Source organism: Pseudochaenichthys georgianus, chromosome 9 (assembly GCF_902827115.2).
Source record: "Pseudochaenichthys georgianus chromosome 9, fPseGeo1.2, whole genome shotgun sequence".
Taxonomy (NCBI): domain Eukaryota; kingdom Metazoa; phylum Chordata; class Actinopteri; order Perciformes; family Channichthyidae; genus Pseudochaenichthys; species Pseudochaenichthys georgianus.
Genome location: NC_047511.1, coordinates 25,085,488 through 25,103,220, shown reverse-complemented (window position 1 = coordinate 25,103,220; position 17,733 = coordinate 25,085,488). Strand labels below are relative to the sequence as shown.

Sequence of the window (17,733 nt, the reverse complement as noted above, 5' to 3'; positions counted from 1 at the left end):
TTATGTTACGGTACCTAGAGCGTTATTTTATAAAGATCTTGGATTTGGCGCACACACATCAGAGCTGTGCCATGATTACACACACACACACACACACACACACATACACACACACACACACACACACACACACACACACACACACACACACACACACACACACACACACACACACACAGCAGGTTCTTGCTGGAGGTAAATGAGCAGGTTAGATGACAGCTTTTCCATTAAGCCACTCTCCAAAAGCCACTCATCACTAGTGTTATTGCACTGTAATGACAAATAACTCATTAGCATGATAAGTGTTCCCTCTGCAGTGATTGGCTTCATTCCAAGAGTTGCCAGTACAATATTCTGCTTCTTAAAGGACCACTTTTGGTCTTTTCTTTTTTGGTTTGTGGAGCAATTGTGAGACTGATTTAAGAGTGCACTAGCCTGGTTAATTTAGTGTATGACGGATCATAAAGAAGATTAAGTAACAGGGGACTATGTGTTTTTGTTTTTCAGTACACCCGCTTTCAAAAGGTTTGACAACAAGAGTCAAGCAATGTAATTACATAATAACAATAATTACTCTCCAGGGGAATTTAAGCGAGTGTGATAATAAGGATTAAGCTTCACACACAGGTGTACAAATTGAAACACCACACAGATATAACTTGTATAGCACCTAGTGATATGTAAGGGGAACATTAGCATTTTTACCTTTTTTAAAGAAATTTGTAACAAAAAGTTAGGCCATACTGTTTATAGAAATATATTTCTATTATACAATTGTACGCATGAAGCTCTCTAATTTACAGGCTTCAAACTTTCCTGTAGTCTTTTGTTTTCCTCTGCCCTTGTTTCACTCCTTAGAAGAGAAAAAATGACGAGTTTGCACGCCCAGAGAAATATGTCGGCTCTAGTCAGTCATCCAACTTTTCCCTGCCTTTTTACTCTGTTGTCAAGGATTATTTTTCCAGTGCTGTCTTCTGCGTAAAATGAATGGCAGCGGCTGTATATATTGAGTGATTTTCTCTAGTGCAAAGTTTGTGCTATGTCAAAGCTGGAAATGATAGCAATGCCAGAGTTTTTTTTTTAAACGTCATTTTAAAGCAGTGTGAGGGTGTGAATGTCCTTTTCACTTGCTTTTGAATGTACATTGTAATGCCTACTTGAGCAGAAATGGATGGAAGAATAACAATTTGTGGATTTACTTTTTTGTCAGGCCCTCTTGATTATAACCTCTGTTTCTTTTAAAAATGAACTTAGTCCCCCCCAGAATTTTTTTATTGATTGTTGCTCACATAGAACACCTCTTTATGGACTCTGCTTTACCTGTTTGTTTTTTGTCATTCACTGTGGTTAGGCCCTAGTTGAATTACAAACTCATAATGAATATGCAGTGGGTAATCCAGATTCTATAGACTGAAGACTTCGTAAATATATTGAACACAAGTAAGCAGACAGACTAAAGTAAGTGATTTTAAACCAACCCAGGATACAAAGAGGGTTTCTCTGAAATAGTTACAGCTTGTCTGCAGATGTTCTTTGTCACCAACAAGTTCACCACCAGTATCTAAACCCCTCGTCAGTTCACCCCCAGTATTAAATGTGAGATCTTACTACAGCCAGTGAAGTGCATAGCTTGGCTTAAGGTTTAAATTGACCAAAGAATCTCCACCTAACTGCAGGCTAGAGTTTGCAAAAAAGAAGATATGAAAGACAGCATGCAAACTATTCTGTTCCCTGAGACAAGAATAACTCCTCAACTGTGATACAGAGTGTTACGTTTGATCAAAGCTGGACATCAAATCCAGACTGATGCATGGTAGGGAAAGAAACCTGAGCTACCTCCAGAATCAAACCTGGAACACCTACAGAGCATCCTGTGAAAGCCCATGCTGACCCAGCCAGAACCAGACCTAAATCCCTTTACGAATGTTCCAACTGGAGTAAGCTACAGCATATCTGCAGTGATTAATGAGAGGGAAAAGAAAATCCCCAAAAATATTCAACCTCCCTGTATTTTGTTATTATCATGTTTGCTTGCAATTTTCAGAATGTTTTCTTAAGAAATGTGGGGCTTGAAATGTGTTTATTTATACTCTCTGCAAAAGTTGTGACCCTTTTTCAGTTGGAATTCATCGCACAATATCCCAGAAAAGTTGTCTCTTTGAGTAGTTTCAATTGTATGACCTATATAATGTTGACTTTTCAGTTCCACCTCCTCAGGCAGCATCCTAAATGTAATTTTTCCATTGTCTTTGTCCTGCCACAGCTGGCCCTGGAGGACCCGGTGCACAGCGTGTCCCTGCAGCAGTTTGTCTATGAGAAGCTGAAGGCGCAGCAGTGCATGATGGGGGACCAGGGCTTCGGGGTGCTGATGGAGACCGTGGACACGGAGCTGGTCAGGCAGCTCCAGGAGTTCCTCAAAGGCTTCTGAATCTTCAATCCTTCACTACCTTTCGCAAACACCTTTGTCTACTGTTACCCTCGCCCCGCATTTTTGAAAAGTACCGAAAAGGTTTTTAATCTGCCCAAAATGTGGACTGGTAATCCAACCCTTCCCCGTTCTACCCATGCTTTGCCTTATCTATATTCAGACCTCGCCTTGTGGATTGTCCTCAGCCAACACCCTCATCCCTCTCTTCTTATTTTGGTTGCTTTTACGCTGTTTTTTTTTCTTCAAATGAGGTCTATTCAGGTACTTGAAAAAGTCCCTTGACAACCACACACATCACCACACAAGAGCTTCCACTAAATTATTCTAGTTTATTCTCTTTCTGGACGAGTGGTATAAAGTTGGGTTGAAGGAGTATAAAGTAAAGAATGAGCTGCAGTTGCCACAGCTGGAGCTTCAGACTGTTTTCTATGAAGAAACCTAAAGATGGTAACAGAAATGTGGATGAACTGTACCTAAAAGACAGCAGTGTTTACAGAATTTATTCTTAAAAATAGAAAAAATTTAGTTTTGTATGTATGTGAAGTATGGATGATATGCTGCATGGCGATATTTTACATTTTATTTTGATTTTACTTTGTGTTAAGTTCTCATCCATTTAAAAAAAAAAAAAAGTTTCATTAGCAGAGGTCACTGCAACTACTGAGAGAAGTCGAGTGTTTTTCTTTCTTTTTGAGTTGGTTTTGAGGGAATTTAGTTTTGACTGCAAAATGGGTGATTTTTTTTAATGGTTGATTTGTAAGAGTGCTTAACCACATTTTATGTATATACATACTGCTGCTAATTAATGGTGTGTCAGAGCACTTTAATAACCAAAAACTGTTTCACCTGTTTTCATCTTTATCTCAAATGTACATCTTCTCACATCATTGTACTTTAACACAGTGGTAGAATGTGCCGGAGCAGTGCAGCAGAATTGTTCAAATTAGGCTTTAGTTGCATAAAGAACCTCATCTTGAACTGTTGCCATATTTCATGTCTCAATTTGTTTAAAAAAAATAAACTGTCTGTCTGCAAGTTTAACATGCCATTTGGTTCTATCTTTACTATTTAATTTTAAATAATTTGATATTTCTGAGAGTAAAGAAGTCTTATTGTTAGCCACTGAGGACTTTTAAGTGCTGGATTAATCTTTGATTTATTTAATTTGAAGAAATATAACCTTTTTCATTTGGGTTTTCTCATACAATGTATTATTTGGAAGTTTGGAAAACCCATATTAAAAATTATAAATGACAGGCTATTGGAACCAAAGTGGTATGTGGACATGTTTCATGCAAAATCTAAAATGGGATCTAAATGTATATATAGTTTACTTCAACTTGAAACTCGTTTAAAGCAAAAAACATGATTTACTTTGGCTGCCCTGCCTTTATAATCCATTACTTTGGATTTTATGAGTCAGTATTGGTTTATCTGCTCTTATTGGTTTAGTGATACCTGCCTGGGAAGGAGATAATGCTGACACTAGCTCCGTTGACACTGTGATAGTTGAGTAGCAGTCAGTATTATGGCCTTATGCTTTGAGCTTTATGTATCCTTTACTCTTGGAAGACCTTTCTTACCATCCATGGTCATTTCTTAACTGGTTAAACAGTAGATGATATCTGTAGTCATATTCTGTTTATGACCCAAATTCTGAAGTTTAGAATGTAACACAAAGTACAGTTGAGAGATGTTTTTGGGTTATATATTTGATTATGCTTTGATGGGATAAAATGATTGTTGCTTTTTCCAAAGCACTCAATAAAATGCAGTAATTAGCCAAAATATTAGTCTGTGTAATTCAATTACTGATGTGAGCATGCATGTGCCACAGCGCCATTGTAACATTGTGCCACTGTCTTTGTTGACAATCGTAGTTGAGTGCCATCCATTTAATTTACTTAAACTTAAGATGTCAATTTATTTTGACCGTAGAAAAAGAGCAATATTGCTTTTTCCATACATTGTATTACTCTCTGGGAATCCTGCAATAGTCAGCAAATGTTTTAGTTATAATCGGGGTTGACCTTTTTTAATGGTTACATCCAGTATGCACCCTAGTGGCTCTACAAAGCAAATAGGACACTTTTCTCCAGACTGAAAACTTCCCAAGTTTGGCTACAGACTGTGAAGGACAAGAAAACAAAGGCAGCAGTGCCAGCATTGACCCGTTTGTCTCAAGTGCTTGAGAGTAAATGTAGCTGGTCACTTGAGTGGCTTATAAAGTGCAAAAAACGATGAAGCATGTCCTTCCTTTTCAACACCACAGTGTTAATCAAAGGGATCTTTTATCTTTCACTCTCACATCCTCACTCCTACGTTCTACCAGAGTAGTCCTTTAGAGACAGATCGAGGCCACAGGTAGTCTATCTGCAGGCTTTGTGTTAATTATCCTGTGAAATGCATGACAGAGGAGCGCAGCAGGATTAGCTGTTATCTATAACGTATTTTCTTCATTGGATTAGTTCCTTAGTTCCTAAGATTACACTGCAGCATTCTCCTTTCCTGAAAACTCCTGCTAATTGTTAATCTTCCTATGCACCTACATTTAAACCCGTTTTTCAATGCATTTTCCAGAATGATCTTATTTTTTAAATATGTTTTTATAAGTCGCTGCAGCAGTTGTAAAGTAATCAGTTATTTAATGTTATGCCAAATTAAAACGCTACACTTGATGAATATTCAATATAAAGTAGCTTTACAGACTTCAGTTGTAAATACAATACTTTTATACAACTTCTGCTTCGTCATTAAAGTTGATTTGAAGTTGAACCGAACTATTGGTGATATTTGTACAGCCTGAACTTTAATCAATAATGTGCCCTTGACAGTGTTTGAGGATTTCTATTTGTCCTGCGGTGATCAACGACTGTTTTCCTTTCCTCTGACTTCTTTGGCAGTGTTTGTGCTTTCAACCTCTGTTCAATGAGTATCATCAGCAGGTGAGCGCACATTGATTCCTATAACTTCTGGCACGTACAGTATATGCAAAACAGACATCTCTCAAGGTCACTCAAATATTCATAGCCTTTAACGCTATATCAGTCCATGCTGTTACTGTATGTCTTACAGATCATAGCCCTATAAAAGCTCTTGCTTTAAATGCAAAATGAGAAGGACAGAGGATAGGGTCTCTGAAGACACAGAAATCTCCATGAACCTTTGGTGACTCTAAGTGATGATTCAGATTCATTATTATTGCATCATCCTATACTGCTACACTTTTATAAAGAAAATTCCACTCATGTTGATGTATACTTTGCATATTTAATTTCCTCTGACAGTTACTTGTCATCTTGGTTGTGTGAGGGCTTTTGTAGCAGGAGAGCATCAGTGACAGCGTGTGGGTGAGTGTCCTGTTTGTCTGGGTATTGATCCTGATTAGAAGTGGCAGTTCTTGCCTGCCTGTAGCAGCTTGTAATTACAACCTGAGGATCCAAGCATGTGTGATCATTATGTGGCCGTATACAGCGAGCCTTTCAAGTAGGTGTTCGGTCAGATGAGGATTTAACCTCCAATGTCCCTGTGTGCAGTGCAGCAGTGTGTGTAACATATTGCCTCTAATCTCTAATTCTATATTCTTATATTGCAGCAATGTACAACTTCCATTACTTAAAAGGTTGCACAAGTTGTACACTGAATAATATGTTTAGTCGGGAAAATGAGAATTATTAGACAACTACAAATATATTTAATTTCCTTATCCCATACTCACTCTGTTCAGAATGGCCAATGCCACAGACTTTTATTTTTGATTAAGTGATAATAAGTCAATGGATAGAAAAACTATTTTGATCAATTGTAATCTATTACATGTACAGTAATTTGTCAAGCAAATTCATTTCCCATTTCCTATATATATAATTGGCTCTTATGTCAGTATAATTGGGGTTTAGACTGCTATTCAGTAAACAAGCTGCTTAATTATCATGAATTTCAGCTTGAATGTTATGCACTTGGGGGTGTCCTTGAGGGCACTTTGGAAAGTGTTGGACACAGATAAAAAGCCCATCAGAAATATGTTATTCTTTCATATGCCACCAACATTACAAGTAAAATGATTCTGTCACACAATTTTATCTTTACACCAGCAGTATGTCAGCATAACCAAATGAAAATACATATTTGATGAAGAGAAACACTCTTCAGTCTGATGAAAGACTGCAGCAAAGTAAAATGTCATACTCTGTAGAAGAACAGAGATACAGAAAATAGAGTTGCTCTCTGAATCTACTTTTCCTCTAAAAGTATTACAGAACTCATTAAACTGCCGGCTGCGTGCAGAGCAGCCAAAACTAATCAGACAGGTGGGCACTAGTGTTCTCTCCTGTAATATTGTAGTCTGTTACTGTCTCCAGATCATATAGTGTGGACCAATCAGATTACTGCCACATTATTCTCCTTATTATCACCACAGTGTCAGGAATATCTCAGGCATATGACGCAGCACCTCTTTTGTTCATGCCGCAGGCTGCAAATGAGTTTTTCTTTCTGCGTCAGCTTTAATAGTATGTCTTTGGCATTGAGAATCAAAAACTGTCAAATATCTAAAGCAACATTTCAGATTTAGTTGACATCCTCTGTCAGCTTTCCAGTCCTATTTTGTTATTTTGTCATAACATATTTTTTATGTAAATAAGGAAAAGCTAATCCTAGACTTTTTTAATATGCAAATATTGTTGAGCTGTTTGTGTTGAGAAAACAATATTCACTGTTGCAGTGAAAGATTTGGTTTATTTTGTTGAACGACCAAAAGTAGTGGAAGTTTAGATTCTGAATCGATAGAAAAGGAAAACATTAAAGGGGCCTAGAGGTGATTTTGCATTAAATCACAATCTACTTCACAACCCTGTGCGTTAATTGGGTTATTGACAAGCATAGTGTGTTTTTGGAACATATGTAAAGGTTTTCCTGGGAAAGCACAAATATTAGAATTGACACTTTATTGATAATCTTTTAGGGCAGAGGTGACCTACGTTCAAGCTATGTTATGAGATTGCTTTTTTCCATCTGACTGGCGATGCCTTTAAACTGGTCATAGGATCCTGACCAGAAGCCAATCTCCTGTCCCTTTGTTCTGAAGCACAGTATGCCAAGTCTTTTTTTGCTTTCAAATTGAGTAGCAAATTTTCTGTGTTGTATTTGAGCACCAGATGAGGTCTCTGTGTGGAACACAATATTCCCCTTCTTTTGTCCAAATGTCAAACTCTGATGCTCTGTAATGAGACTTGTTACTCCGTTTTCACTCCACTGAATTAAATATTGACAAAGTCGTCAGTCTCCATTAGTCTTGAGAAGTCTTCATCCTATCAATTGGATTCCAAAAATGTCAAATCCAAGAAACCAAAACCCCCCAGGATTTTCAGCTTGGAGAAAAAGCTTTGCGAACCGATCCAGTGAGTGCTGAAGGTCGCAGACCGATGAAGCCATCAGAACCACATCATCTGCAAAAAGCAGTGATGCAATCCTTAGTCCACCGAACTGCAGACCCCCTCCCCCATGACTATGCCTCGAAATCCGACCCATGTATATTACAAACAGGATTGGTGACAAAGCGCAGCCCTGGCGGAGGCCAACCCTCACCGGAAATGGGTCCGACTTACTGCCGAGGACCCGGACACAGCTCTCGCTTTGGGAGTACAGAGATTGGATGGCCCTGAGTAGAGACCCCCTCACCCCATACTCCCGCAGCACCTCCCACAATAACTCCCTGGGAACTCGGTCATGCGCCTTCTCCAAGTCCACAAAACACATGTAGACCGGATAAGCGTACTCCCAGGCCCCCTCCAGGATCCTTGCGAGAGTAAAAAGCTGATCCGTCGTTCCACGACCAGGACGGAATCCGCATTGTTCCTCCTCAATCTGAGGTTCGACAATGGACCTGACCCTCCTTTCGAGTACCTTAGAGTAAACTTTCCCGGGGAGGCTGAGTAGTGTGATGCCTCCCCGGGACTTGGCATCAAATATGATTATTTTAAGAAACCTCAAATCCAAGGTAGCCTTATGTTCAAATTGTAAACTTGTGTACATTATATGCATTTACAGATATATCTATGATCCAAAAATGTGAATGTATTATATTATATCTGACTTATCAAATTGACCATCAACCACACATTCTATCTGTAAACAAATATGTAAATGTCTCCAAAGAAATGTTTCTATAACATAATTTGATGTTGATTGAACATCTCAAAAATGCAGCTCTTAGGTGAGGGGAGAGAGCAAGGCATATACTTTAAGCAGATATTTCTCAAACCAACAATTTAAAGCGTAAAAGTGCTCCAGAGTAAGAGCTGCTGTTACCACTGCAGGGGCACATTCAGTGATGTCAAAAATTGAGAAATTGACAGTTATCTCTGGAGGAAATGGTGCAATCAGCACTGATCTACATTGGAAATTGAATGAATTTGTGTTTTTTTTCTTTTAAAATACAATTTCTAGAAGTCCCTTTGTCCACAGATTTGTCATTCAGTTGACGTTGTCCCATATTGTCCCTGGCATGATTGTTTGTTTGTTTATTTGTTTGTTTGTAGCCTTTATTTAACCAGGTGAAAGCCCCTTGAGATCAAAAGATCTCTTTTTCAAGGGTGACCTGCAGGACATTAGTTACACATGTAACATAAAAACAACAGAACAACAATAAGGATGACATACAACATAATGTACAGGGTACAGTTTACAAAACTCTATTTACAAACAGTGATAGTGCAAACGGATGGAATTCCGGAAGATAAATAATCCTAAAGTAAATCTGGCCTAATCCCCTGAAATGTCTGGAAAGGAATCATTGATAAGCGGCCGGGAGCCATAAAGGAAAGTAGATAAGGACTGCTGTATCTAAAAAGAGTGCAACATCCCCTTATCTGTGGTATTATAAAACTAAAATGTCCTCTTATCGGTTATTCGCTGTTTAATGACACTCAAGGTGAATAAAGAGGGGAAAGCACACAGAAGGTAGAGCAGCGTTGTTCCTGGCAACAATGAATGGGAAGGACACAGAAAGACTCTGTGACTGTGTAAAGTCTATTGATATGCAATGCATATGTGTGCATGGGAATATATGCATGCAAATACAAGACAGAGTGGCTATTAGTAACAACATGAATTAAAAAAGGGGTTCTTGAATTAAGTGAGTACAAACACGTAAAATTGGAAGAGAAGTTCAATCTTGCATGTAAATGAAAGGAAGTTGTTGCCTCAGGATTAATGACCCCCTCTTCACTTTCTGTTTAGCTCCAGCCTTTTACAACAGAGCACCACACTGGAGTCAAGTGCAGCAACACACCTGGAATACATATACTGAAAGCTCTTGAGCTCAAGTTAATAAACTACATCATTGCAGAGATTGAGACTGACCAAAACATACATCAGAATGATGATATATGCAGTGATAGATCCTACACAGTAACAGAAACATTGAAACAAGATCTGGGCTCAACATGTTGCCTGTGTTTGGACACACACTGGCAGCATAAATATATCCCACTGTCAATATTCCTTGTCCATGTTCACTCCAACAGGGACATTTCCCCTGAGCACTAAAGGTGTAAGAGACACACACAGTTCCTAGATCATCTGTCTCACCATGATAAAATGAAATTATTGCCATAGAAGAAAATCACTAGTCAATAACTTTCAGATAAAACCTCCACAAAAATTGAACGTTATAAGTAACGCTGTCAAAAATGATCGTGTTAATGGCGGTAATTTTTTTTTTTAATTAATTGCGTTAAAATATTTAACGCATGCGCAGAATGGCCCGCCCCATACATCCCACCAGTGGCAGCGCCAGGGTATGGCTGGGGTAGGCTACAGCCATACCAAGAAATGGCTTAGCCCCACCATGAAGAATGATGTTAAAGTAAGCAAAATAAAGTCCGCCAACGAGTAAATTGCACAGACAGTAGTTAGTAAGATTGATTTCAGTAGCTGTGAGAGAAACTTCTTTTCAGCAATGTTGATGGAAGAAATGGAGGCTGGAGTCCGCTTTATATCAAAACACTGAGTTTAATTGAGAGTCACGGCCGTGGGTGAGTCCAAGGCATTTCCACAACGTGCATTGAGAAATCCCGAGTCAACACTGAGGAATACACAGAAAACACAGGCAATTCTACCCAGCGGATCCAGGAGGAGCCTCTGTTTGCGCCCTTTCTAATCATAATTAAATAAAGGATCTTCAGAGACAAAGAAAGTCTGTTTAGACTCATCTGCCTATTTGGCCACACTTCCCCCAACAGGAAGGCAGGACCTTTGACCTGTGCCCTGCTCTAAGTTGCAGGCAGACACATGTGAAACACTAAAATGCTCCCCTATACACAGACAACAGGAGAATATTATCTAACAGTAGCCACTTGTCTGGAAATACCGAAGACTAGAAACGGTTTTGAAAACTTTTGTTACGTAGTAACAAGTAACATCGATACAACATTACGTGTTGATAGAAATCAACACGTAATGAAATAAGACCCCACAGTTTGATGATTGATAGATGTGTGGGCTGTCTTTCATTTTGACACACAGAACAATGTTATATTAAACATACATACATACATGTTAAAGGTGGGGTAGATAAGTTTCAGAAACCGGCTCGAGATACACTTTTTGTTATATTCCATGGAATGCTCTTAACATCCCGATAGCAATGAATATCTTAAGTGCTTTGACAAAAAATCCATAAAAAAATGTTTAAAAAAAAATGTACTGTTAAAAGTACAACCAATCCGTTTAGCCGGGCACGCACAAATGTATCTCGTGCCCTCATTGGGTATGCCGTCATTGGGCGTGCATTGCAGCAGTACTTCAATGACTCTCCAGCAACAGGCGGCCACTTTCACCAGTCTGCTGACGTCATGTGCGCGTGTGTGGGAGGAGGTGCTCTGTAAGGAAGTCTGAAGGAAGGGGCGGATTCTTTTCTCTTTTCTTTTGCAATTCCAGTCTCACATCTCACAGCACATCGTCATTAACAAATACCGGAAACAGACCGAAAACATTTAAAAAAAATTAAATAATACTTTATTCCGAGTGTGCTTGCTTTTCTCTTTGAAAGTCGTCACATAACGGCATTGTAATACACGGTTCTGCTGCATTACATATTACATATCTGCCGTAGTTCTCTATTTATAGAGCCCTGATAAGAAGACTTCTAGACAAACATGAGGAACTGCCGCCAACACTGAAAACGTGATGTGGATCATAAATATATCAGCAATTAAACAACATCTTACATTTATTTTCACACAATACGTCTCCTTGCAGTATCGACACTAATTCGGCTGACTTTTATATTTGATCCATTTGGTAGATAGGCTGTATTTACACCATAAAGGTGCACAGCTGATATAAAGGGACACCTAGTGGTTAAAGCACGTTATTGAAATGTATTATTTTTATTATTAGATATTAATAGGATCCCTATAAAGTATATTCATTACTCGTTATTCTCTACTAATAGATAATTAAATACTGTATATAATGACTATTTTGCACATCCCTTTCAAGATTTCAAGATTTTCTAAGGTTTATTGACATATTATATTCACAAACGCTGTAGTTATGCATTGAATGAAAAACTTGGGTCGCAGGTTCCTCAATAGTGCATTACAAGACATCTATCAATATTTGTGCATACCTCCAGCAATGTTAACTATGTTGAAGCACTTATTTTAACTGATATTATACATATGTATTATACTCTTATAAGATGTATGTAGATATTTCATCTCCGGCCTTGTCAGGTATTGAACAATAAATAAATAAAGAACACAGAATTGTTAAATATAAAACACAGAATTTGTGTGATTATACTAAATGATGTAAATAAACACCACAGTATATTTACAACTGTTACACATGCTGATGTAACGCAAATGTTTCCAACTTGGGATAAATAAAGTATCTTATCTTAAGCTGATCGATGGCTATTGCCATATTTGCAAAATTTGCCTCTGAACCTTGACAAGTGCATGTTTCAGGCTTATCAATTAATGTAATGTAATATTATCAATTAACAACAGGAGGGGTCACAAACATAAGACCAGCTGTTAAATAAAGCTCTTCTGACCTTAGCTGGCATGTGAGTATATATTAATGCTGCCCATTATGGGCACAAGCAATTTTCACCCATTTATTAATTATATGTTTTAAATTTGAGTGTTTCCTATCCCCTAAACCTCCAGGGATGTACACAGTTTAATACTGCCAACTTCTTATTATGGGAAATACGAAAACGTCTTTTAAAACTACAACTCTAGAGACGTGCCATAGATAGAGAACATGTTGCGAAACACAATAGCCAGCATGTGTAGTTCTGGGGACGGGGTGGGGGATGGGGGGACGCGGTGGACCCGTTCAAATCCAGTTTTGGACAGTCTGAGTGCTGTTCGACGCTCGGCGTAACCCTCGGAGCACACTCTCCAATCACAGAGCTTGAGGACTATCACGGGGTTTGTCAAGCAAAGTGGAGAGAATACTTACTTCCCGGTGTAATATTCTCTAAAGCAAATGAGCGCAGACCCTCGGTCCTGACGGACTCCAACTTGTGTTTATTAATCAAACAAATAAATAAACACAAGGATAATTATGTGTTATTGTTGAGTAAATGGAGAATTCCACAGGGGAAAATAACGTAGGCTATCTATGCCACAATTTTAGATGCGGATTTTGTACGTTAATACGTTTGCGCTGTGGACCAACACTATACATTGACGGGGAAGGGGGTAGCAAAAAAGTTAACACCATTAAACAGTTACACAACATAACATAAATAATATCGATAGCAGCGTCCCTAGCAACAAGTAGTTAATAATAATAAAAGACATTAAGAAAAAGGCATTTTAAACGGTCATTAAAAAGCAACACAATCTACCTGCATTGCATTACTCTAAACGTGTAATAACGTGCCTTAACCAGTAGGTGGTTTGGGTTAAAAAGCTGTCAAGTTTACAGTGTTAACAAAATAAAATATACTGCTGTTTCTGGTTTTGTTTACGACGGATATATTTAGTTATTGTTTTGATATTTGTAACACAAAAGCGATGGAAAAAAACCACAGCAACACAGAAAAGATGGTCTTAACATGACCCAGCGGTCTAGTAGTTAATAAAAAACAATAATATCAAAACAAAATATTACTACTAACTTTATTGTGAAATTCAAACTGAACGGTAAAAGAATAGTTTCCGGTCTATTCTGAGCCCGATCTCTGTAGATAAATAAAAATAAAGAACTACGACAGATGTGTAATATATTTAATGCAGGCGAACCATTTATTACAATGCATTCATGTGATGACTTTCAAAGAGTAAAGCAAGCACTGCTGAATAAAGTATGATTTTATCTTATACGAAACGTTTTTTTTCATATGGAATGCAGTTGGAGGTCAACCAATCACAGAGATTGAGAACTAACCACGGGGTTTGTCAAACAGAGCACATGGTGTAGTCCTAAACGATAGCTGGGGATTCTGGGTAGTGTAGGGTTCTGTCTTCTGCCATCCTTTACTCCGAAAAAATATTTGTTTCTCCGAATCGAAGGGGAAAAATACAAAAGCATTGCACACAATTTAAACCAATCAATGTTGTGTAATTAACAAGGATAATTTGGTGTTTTTTAGTCGATGAGTAGTGCAGATATCACTGTAAAATCAATCGACAGTAAGGGGAATACTTACTTCCGGGTGTACAATTCTCCGTTATCCAATGGGAATGGACGCTCACATTGCCTTTAAGGGCAGCCGACACAATGCCGTGCTTCCATGAGCGTCAAATCCTGCCGCAGATGGGAATAGAGAGGCGAAGTCCCTCCCTTTCCGGGAGCCTCCATGGGAGCCCGGAAGCGTACAATTATACATTGAAGTCAATGGAGAGAGAAAGGTTATCTTTTGATCCCGTTTGAATTGTGCCACGAATGACACATATGATGTTTGTCAATTTAAAAGAATATTTTGCAAGTCAAAACAATTAAAATGTGTCGTAAAACTGTGAAGTTACACATTTTTTTGTGTGAAACCGCTGAGTGAACTACAGGTCTCTGGTCTCGCACAATACGCGTCACCATCACAAAGACGGCCGTCACGTTAGCAAATTTCACCTGTTTCTTTCAGAATGAGAATAAAAGTATAAAACGAGGTGAACATCACTACAAGTCTGGACACGTTGAGAGCTGTACATACACGAAAGAGGAGTTAGTCGGTTCTGTTAGAGCAGCGGGACCGGCTTTACAAGATGTTGGTGAGTAATATGAGTGCAATGTGTAACGTTAATGTCAGCTAGCTAACATTAGCTAACAAGGTACACTAACGTGTTTTGTTTCAGTAACTAGTTTTCTCCTTAAGAACTTTGTGGTCCCTGTGTATGCTGTGGATAACATTAGTGTTCACAAGAACAAGGTACACTCCCGTGTTTTGTTTTAGTTGCTCTTCAGGTTGAAGCGGCCAGTTTTATATCGACTATACTGTATGTGTGATCTCCTTTTACATCTCGTTGAGTTTATTTGCTGTGTGTAGATTCAAGGGTTTTGGTTATCTTGTCAATTTGTTTGGTTATCTAGGCACAGCTGTGTGTGACTCCCTCTGGTACACTGGTATGTGTTTTCCTAATGTAGAGAGAGTTGATTAATTAATAAACTACACACTGAGTCTAGATCCTGACCAAATCCTTTTTTATTGTTGATCAAATGTTTTTCAAAAATGTATTCATACACATTTAGAAAAATACAATGTACAATCACAACCAGTACAACACAAATTACAAAAAATACAGAAAAAAACAAACAATAACATCAATCAGACAAGAGGACAAAACTATGGAAAAATAAACCCTCCCACCCCCAGATCCGGACCATCCTTGTATTATTGCTCATTCAATCTATTATAGCATGCTAACAAACATGGTACTTACTTTATTTTTACAGATCTGCATGGGAGACGATGGCGCAATGCAGAGCGCTGTCTGTGATTGTGCACGGGGGATGTACAAATGCAGCCACGCTGCAGCATTGGCAATATGTGCCATGTGGCAGATCAGCTCCACAGATGTTGAGTGCCAGTGGAGGAAGCCTGGCACTTCCAAAGTAGTCCAGCCGGTGTCTCAACTTTACCAACAGTGAGAGGAGACATACAACCCACTGGCCAGAGACATCGCCACTGAGGATGTAGACTGGTTCAGGTCTGCACTGAGGGGCGCACAGTGTGGCATGGCATGGCTTTTGTCACCTGAGCCAGAGCCGCGGCCTCAACATCAGGCCATTGTCACCGTGCCGGAGCTGGTGAAGGGGCATGGGGGTCGGGGGCTTGAGGCAATTCTTGCCTCAATGCGACTGAGCAGAGACCAGCAAGCTGCCATCCAGACAGCCACCGGAGGACAGCGGACAAATCCTCAGTCGCAGTTACACAGACGGGGCAGGTTGACAGCCAGCAAGTTTGGTGCTGTGCTGCGGTCGGGACTTTCATCCACTCCATGAAGAGGGTGCTCGGGGGGTACAACTTGGACGGAGTCATGGCTGTCAACTGGGGGGTTGTAAACGAGGCCGAAGGGGTGAAGGCTTTTGTGCAGGCCTATCGGATGACAGTGTTCGAGTCTGGTCTCTTTGTGAGTGAGTCGGGTGTTTTGGGAGCATCCCCCGATGGACTTGTGCAGCCATCTGCCCTGCTGGAGGTGAAGTGTCCACCATCATTATACATGATGGTGTATATAGGATATATATATATATATATTTGTATACATATCTGTAAATTGTATACTTTTATTTGATTTAAAAGTCTTTTTGATCTCTCTGTCTATAAACACAAACTGAGTAAGATTGACAATAAAGTTAACTTTGAAAAATATATATATTCTTTATGAAAATAGTTGACTGTTGGAGAAATGAATCCAAATGAAACGTTGGACTGAACTACAACTACGCCTTTAAATCTCTACGGACTGTTTTTCAGTGGGATGGCAAGTTCCTATCTTTAAACATTTATTAGTTTTTCTCAGAACAGATTCGATTTTCTGAAGTTAATTTAACTTTGCCGACCATGTAAGGTCATTATTAAAAAGGTACAATCAATTTGTTTAGGGTTGACTAAAATAATGATAAACATTTCATTTGGATAATTTACTGACAGAATAAGAAACTCAATAATGCTCTACTCACCTGTTCCTTTTTATAAAGTGAAACAGTTGAAACGATAGATTTTAGTAAACTTAAAAACAACCTTCTCCAAAAGCTATCAAGGAATATACCGAATACTTATTTTAGAACTTTATTACATATTATTTGTATATAGTTTGAATGATCCATCATTGACAGAAGCTTGTGTTTACACTGACCTGTTACTCATATATTAATGTCTTTGTAACTTCAGTAAACCACTACCTCACTCATTTCTTTCATTCATCACGGTTCAGTAAACTAAGTGATACATGAACCAGTTTAATCATTATAATAACGTAGGATTGCAACTCTTTGAAACTGTAGGTGGCTCTTAAAAGAGCCGTTGTGTTTGGGTGTGCTGGTCTCAGGTCAGTCTAAGCCCTCTCTCCGCGGATGCAGCGGGCCAGCTGGATGTCCTTGGGCATGATGGTGACCCTCTTTGCTTGGTTCATCTTACTGGGGGGCAGCTACATGGATGTCGGTGCAGTCCACAGTCATTGTGCAGTTGAAGGCAGAATGAATTTATTATTGACTCCGAATGAAGCACAACTTCATGTCATACAATACATTGACTTCATTTGTAATTGTGTAAAAAAATAAAGCATTGATTAGCAAGCAGGACCTGCAGGAACAGAGCACGGTGATGGATGGAGCTGGGAAGAGAGAAGAATAAAGAAAACAGATCAACTTTATTATCGGATATTCAAAATTCAATTTCAAAACAAGTTGCCGCTCCTACAGTTTTCTAGTGTGTAAAGATGATTTCACATGACCTATGCAAAATATCACACTCAATACATGTGTGTCTCTGGGGGGTGCATTGTGCCTTTGATGTATATAAATAATATACCATAACCAAATACTATTACGTACAGTGGAAATCAGGTTGCCAGAGCAGGTCAGTGTGCATGTTCCTCAACGTCTCAGCAGTTACAGGTGAGGGAAAGGAAATAAAAGAGAAAACGGTCAGTAACAACACTTTAAAGTAACAACACTTTGAATAATTATCTCTTCTAATAATTTTCTCTCAGTAATCACTCAACTACTGTCTTTCTAACAAACAGATTGACTCACCCTTACTGTCATCACAATGAAACACGTCCAGAAAAATGTCATGCAAAGCTCCCTGCCTGCCTTCGACTCTCCCTGACTGCTTCCTTAGC

At 38.8% G+C, this 17,733-nt stretch overlaps 1 protein-coding gene and 1 long non-coding RNA gene across 2 annotated transcripts in view; one reads left to right on the top strand and one right to left on the bottom strand.

Annotated features, from left to right (window-relative positions):
- Window positions 1–4,216, top strand: part of ipo11 (importin 11) — a 153,535-nt gene extending 149,319 nt beyond the window's left edge. The window contains exon 30 of the mRNA XM_034090923.1: window positions 2,264–4,216. Coding sequence (XP_033946814.1) covers window positions 2,264–2,428 — 165 coding nt within the window. The 3' untranslated portion in view covers window positions 2,429–4,216. The remainder of the gene's footprint in view (window positions 1–2,263) is intronic.
- A 12,670-nt stretch (window positions 4,217–16,886) lies between these two features.
- On the bottom strand, window positions 16,887–17,511 carry LOC139434414 (uncharacterized). The gene is made up of 3 exons (XR_011643762.1): window positions 17,444–17,511; window positions 17,193–17,223; window positions 16,887–17,037 (listed from the first exon to the last, which is right to left on the bottom strand). It is a non-coding gene; the product is annotated as an uncharacterized lncRNA (long non-coding RNA).
- Between the last annotated feature and the right edge of the window lie 222 nt (window positions 17,512–17,733).